The 6,424-nt window shown below is 39.4% G+C and overlaps 1 protein-coding gene across 2 annotated transcripts in view; it reads left to right on the top strand.

The window, feature by feature from the left end:
- Window positions 1–4,828, top strand: part of il34 (interleukin 34) — a 30,855-nt gene extending 26,027 nt beyond the window's left edge. For both annotated transcript variants that reach the window (XM_041038185.1, XM_041038186.1), the window contains exon 8: window positions 3,100–4,828. In XM_041038185.1, the coding sequence (XP_040894119.1) occupies window positions 3,100–3,158 (59 nt within the window). In that variant the 3' untranslated portion in view covers window positions 3,159–4,828. The remainder of the gene's footprint in view (window positions 1–3,099) is intronic.
- Window positions 4,829–6,424: the final 1,596 nt, after the last annotated feature.

The raw sequence follows: 6,424 nt of genomic DNA on the forward strand, positions 1-6,424 counted from the left end.
GAGGGGCCTGATAGCTAAAGGCTCGGCCTCCCATTCTACTTTTAGAGATTTTGGGAACCATAAGCAAACCTGCATTCTGGGAACGAAGCAATCTGTTAGGATGATATGGTACTATCAGCTCTTTGAGATATGAAGGAGCCTGGCCATTGAGGGCCTTATATGTAAGGAGAAGGATTTTAAAATCAATTCTGGATTTTACAGGAAGCCAATGAAGAGAAGTTAGTACAGGAGTAATGTGATCTCTCTTGCTAATTCCAGTCAGTACTCTCGCTGCAGCATTTTGGATCAGCTGGATGCTTTTTAGAGAGTTAACTGGACATCCTGATAATAGGGAATTACAGTAGTCCAGCCTAGAAGTAACAAAAGCATGGACTAATTTTTCAGCATCACTCTGCGACAGAATGTTCCTAATCTTACTGATATTGCGCAGGTGAAAGAAGGCGGTCCTAGAGACTTGTTTTATATGTGAGTTAAAGGACAGATCCTGATCAAAAATAACTCCAAGGTTCCTCACAGTCGTACTGGAGGCTAAATTAATGCCATCCAGAGTAACTATATGATTAGATAAACTGTTTCTGAGGTGTTTGGGACCAAACAAAATAACCTCAGTTTTGTCTGAATTCAGAAGAAGAAAGTTACAGGTCATCCAGGCCTTTATGTCTTTAAGACATGCCTGAAGTATGGTTAACTGATCTGTTTCGTCTGGTTTCATAGATAAATATAGCTGGGTATCATCCGCATAGCAATGGAAATTTATTCCATGCTTCCTGATAATATTGCCTAGGGGAAGCATGTATAAGGTGAACAGTATCGGTCCAAGCACAGAACCCTGTGGAACTCCATGACTTACTCTGGTATATATGGAGGGATCATCATTAACATGAACAAACTGGTATCTATCTGATAGATATGATTTAAACCAGCCTAGTGCTGTTCCTTTAATCCCAATAACATGTTCCAATCTATCCAATAGGATATTATGATCAATGGTGTCAGGATCCAAAGCCACCTTTAATGACTCAGACATTCACATGCACCTGTTAACATAATATTTTTAGGAATTTTGGGAAATATGCATGTTCACTTTCTTGCTGGGAGTCTGATGAGAAGATTGATATCACTCTTGCATCAGTCGGTTCAGTATTGGGTCAGTCAGCTGCAGCCAGTTAACTTAGCTTAACACAAAGACTGGAAATAGGGGGGAACAGCTAGCCCCGCTTTGTCCGAAGGTAACAAAATCTTCCCAACAGCACTTTTAAAGCTTGCAAATTAACACACCGTGTCTTGTTTGTTTAATCTGTTCAAAAGCTGAAGTGTAAAAATGACTATTTGCCATTTACAGTGTCGGGATCAGTAACTCTGATGTTGAGATCTTGGCAGGAAAAGCTCTATTAGTTTCTCTGCAGATCTCTCCACTGTTGCTTTCAGTGTCCTGAGTCTGCTACTGACCTCACTTCACATCCTAATACACTGCCCCTACTGGCCATGTACTGTGGCTTTCTTGAGGACATGCACAGCCAACAGGGGTAGTCATCATCATCACCAATGTGAGTGGATAGCTAAACACAAGTATTTTACAGCTCTGGGAAGAGCCATAAACCCAACACCCTACAAGTGCTTGATTGAAGTACCATTAGGTTCTGCTGGAAATCCGCCTAAAATAAAATAAAAACAAGAGCAGCACATGGAAAACGGTTGAAGTAAGCTTCACTGACAGCATATCAATAAAGACTGCTGTTGCACAGATGGGGAAAGCTGTATGTTTGCCATAAGTAAGCCCGAACTTTCACCAATGTCGGTATGTGCTGTAATTATGCCCTTGCCATATGTTCATATGCAGGGTAATCCGTCATTTTCTGAATGCAACAGGATGTAATTTGTGCTGTCTGAGGCCCTCACATCTGGAATACGCACTGTCACTGCATTCCTCGAGCAAACACTGCAACGTTGTTATGTCTCACGTGCATATTAAAGTGATAGTCTGACCAAAATCTCACAATCTTTTGAGTATCAAACGAAACTGTCTTTATAAGATGGTCGTGAAAACGTTCCTCTTTTCTTTTATAAGCTACAATAGGAATTCATACCAATAAACAATGCAGAGGAAATCTGTTAGGTAAGCCAGTGACTGCGCCAGGATAGAGCGGGAGAAATAAGACCAGAGGCTCAGCATGTGATGTTGTAAGTCACTGTGGTCTCCTGCTATTTCAGCTTACCCTACTCATAACATCCACTGTGAGTTTGTTTTGCCATTAAGTGTGGATGAGGGGGGCTGGTATCACGTGGAACAGTCCAGAGCCCCTGTATAAACCATCTACCATAACTCTAGATTAGCTGTTAAACAACACAAATCAATATATGTTTTGTAAAAAATAAAAAACGAAGTTGCAAGCAATACATTTACATCAAATATGAAACTAGAGCCAGCAGCTCAATAGCTTAGCTTAGCACAGAGACTGGAAAAAGGGGGACATAGGTAGCATAGATAGCTGTTTAGCAGCTTCATATTTAACAAACACACATGAGGGTTGTCACAGCCTTCTCATCTATTTCTTGGCAAGACAGCGAATAAGTGGATTTCCCAAGTATTCTGCTGCATCCCGCTGAAAAATATAGATTTCATGTATACATAATAACCTTTATTCTGCACTTAATTCTGCGTATATTTGGAATGGCCAAAATACACCTTACTTACAAATGTAAAGTTGCTCATGTGATAAATCAGACGCCCCACTGTTTCAGGAAGCCTGTTTGGGGTTAAGAAATTAGCTAGACTGTTTAAAATTCTGCTACAGTGGTCCAAGTCTCTGTGGTTCAGTGACAATCTGATATACGTATACTATCAATATAATGCGTTTTAACAACTACAGCTGCAACTACTTTGTATGTGAAATCTGAGAGTCAAGTTGTGTTTAAGTTGAGGAGCTCTGGCCTCACGGCTCATTCTGTATATCCATATGGTCCCAGAGAAGGGATCCACATTCATAATGTGACAGTAAAAAATGTGGTGAGATACACTGAACAATATTTATAGGTGTTAATCAATCAGAAACTCAGTGCAAATGTTAAATGGAATTTCTCTTCTCATTTATTTTACAGACTGTGGTGTTTCTCATTGGAGGAAAGGCAGGAAGAAAGACTTACAGCCTGAAAGCTGAGAGGAGTGGGGTGAAGTTGTCCCCATTGATACTACTTAGGGATTAGTATCAGTATCTCCCTTGGCCTGTCGGGAGAGGGGTAAAATGACAATCCACACTGAAAAAAAGACAGTTCAGTCCAGATTTGTGAACATCAATAACTCTCTCCCAAATCTACCAAAGAGGGCCTGTCTTGATGATAGGATGAAGACACCAACCCTGGCATGGCTCCATCAATCAGAGCAGACTAAAATTGTTGGCACAGTTAACAGTATTCACCATGACTTTATGAGCATATGGACTTTCTATTAAAATTCCATTAACCTCCTTTTGGAGTAAAAGCTCCAGCTCCTCAGATTTCCCAATTCTGTCAATTCAAAAGAATTTGTCTCTTCATGGCATCTCAGACTGATGCTGTGGTATTCGAGTTTCAAGTTTTGGAAGAGAATTGTTCATGTTCACATATATGGACTAAACGAAATGAAACAATATATTAGATAAATTCTTTCCTGATGTGGATTCTTTAAGAAGAGGGGTGCGGCGCAAGCCTCTTAATCCTCATCAGAGAAGGGTTAACTTCACTTGGAGTGAGGACATCACTCTGGCTTTGCCAACTCTCTGCCTAAAAAGCCTGTGATGTGCTCCCATGGACCTGCATGGTTCACCTCAGAGACCACCACGAAGCAGTAAGAGAGACTACACATTGGATTGTTGTTACATTGAAAAAACACCAACTGCGCTTGCACCATAACCAGACTTTTCTTCTATGAATGCCTCTTTCAAACATTAGTGAGCTAGGGCGAGAACAGTGTGCATAAACTGAACTTCAAAGTTAAAAGCAATTGCAGATCTGTTATTGATTTTCATTGACTTTCTCTTTTTTGCCAGGAAACTATTGAATATTTTGATGATTCATTATCTGTGCAAAGCTTAAAGAGTGACTATTAGTATTTCAAATATGAAGCAACATCACTTTCTTTAAAGTTTTAGTTTTACTCCAACAAATTCTGACTAAGATTTTACTTCAAAGCAGATCAATAATTCTTGCCATTTTTTTCTTTTTTTGGTCTGTGTTAAGTTGTGTCGGCTCTGCTCTTACAAGCCACGTCAAGGCGATCTACGAAGTGTATTAAATTGTCAGGCTTTGAGGAAGTAAGATAGACAGCTATATTATAGAGATCATACTTTTGTTTAATAGGCACAATGATTGTAAGACTCAATGTAAAAAGGAAAATGCAGACAGATGAAGCTGGAAAATGAAGGTAAGTCATTTATTTGCATAACCCAAAACCTGCGTATGAACTTTGGGAGACTCAGTTCAAGTGACCATTCAAAAATTAATGAGAGAGAGAGAGAGAAAAAATAAACAGAAAAAAACAAGGTCACAACTATTAAAAAACTGAAGTGATCGCATGCTTACCTGTGCTGTAAGGTGTTACTATATGAGCCAATGTATTTTATTAGTAGACATGCTGTACATATAAAAACAAGACTGGCATCTTGCTCCCTGGTAACTACAGCAGCAGGCAAATCTTCTTCACAAACTTGGCAAACATACTTTCACAGTTGTGGAAGAAGTGGTCCACGCTGACAGTGGTTAAGAGGCTCCAAATACTTCAGAGACTCTCCTACCTATATTTGTAGGTTTGACCTCATTAAAAAACAAACAAACAAACAAACAAAAAACAAAACCACTGCTAACAGGCTAATGCTAATTCTTGAACCCAGCTTGTTAGCTTTCTGAGACTCTGGATGTGAACACCTTTAAAGCTTTTGGCTGAAAATTAGCTCTTTAGTCTCACAAAACCAAACCAGTGATTAATATATTCTGACTTAATAAATGTTGTGACCGCTGTGCATGGTGGCCATGTTTGTGAAAAGGGTCAGTAGTCACTAGAAAGTTGAAGCACAACATGAAAAACACCTAGGCTCAGAAAAAGGCCACCCGTTGTGTGAAATTTGAGTTAGCAACTTCAGCAAATGTGACAGGACAGTTCAGACAGATTGATCAGGTAACCTAAACGAAGCTGACTGGCCAGCAAGCTACTTTATTTTCCAGCCACTAACCACTTAATACAACATACATTTACACAGTATTGAGGCAAGAATGAGAATGTTTACTGTGTACCGTTGAGATAGCTGAATTGTAAAGTTAGGAAATAAAGTTGGCTATGTTCAGCCATTATTTTCAAGTGCTGAGGACATTCACTATGGCTGCAGAGTAGTGCAACAGATCACCTGAAGGCCCCCTTTAACTGCCAGGGTTGGTATGCACCCTTGATCTTGTCATGTTTCTTAACTGACACTTCCCAAAATTTAGTTTCATAACATGTGGTTGTACTTTACATGCCTCTCTTGATTACTGATGATAAGATAAGGGTTAAGTGTTACTGAGTCAAGCTATCCCCTTCTTTATGGTCATAGTCAGCACATAAAGAATAAAGATGTGGGTAATGCACAAGACGGTTTTAGTAATAACATATAGGATAGGATATTGGAGTCCTTCTGGGAGGCATTTGAATGAATGATTTGTGAGGCACTTGGCTTATTTCGGCAAGTTACACTGCTGAGGCCCAATAAGTAAAAATGGCACTTCTTTTTAAAAGGTTTATTCCATCAGATTCAGTCCTCAGCGGAAGTCTGCCGCTGAAGGATATAAAGTGCCCTTTGACCTGCTCAGACTTTAGGGGGAAAAAGGCATTACCTTAGCTATCAGGATTAATATGTGGGAATTAGAATGAATTTGTGAGACATACAAATTTTAAAAGATAAAGACCTTCTGCTTGTCAAGATGCAAACAGGCCAAATTGAAGTTAACTGTGCAACAAGAAACATATGATAACCAGGGAGTTAGAGAGTCTGTCTGAAACCAAGCCTCTGGCTTAAAAAAGCAAAAATGTAAACAGGGTTTGCTGAAGTAAGGTGAATTATTTTCAGGTCTCTATTTGCCCCAACCATTCAGTCACAGTGAGGTAGTCATTCATTTACAGTATTGGGCATAGTCAGGGCTCAAGACTGACTCTACTTAAGTGTTTTTCAAAGACTCGTGTTTGCATGCAAGTTTCAGTGGTTGCAACTTCACTCACACCTGGTTCATTGTCTGCAAATCCTAACTTTTCCTGACTTGCTGGTTTAGTCAGTTTATTACTTTTGGGCTAACTGTGTTTGTCATGATATAATATTTTTTATGCAGTTGTTACCAGAGCTGATTTCAAAAACCAATTTCTAAATCCTGTGCAAATAAGAACTGGTATATAAAAAAAAGCTTCAGGTACTTGTCTCATAAA

The sequence above is a fragment of the Toxotes jaculatrix genome, chromosome 5, assembly GCF_017976425.1.
Source record: "Toxotes jaculatrix isolate fToxJac2 chromosome 5, fToxJac2.pri, whole genome shotgun sequence".
Lineage (NCBI taxonomy): Eukaryota > Metazoa > Chordata > Actinopteri > Toxotidae > Toxotes > Toxotes jaculatrix.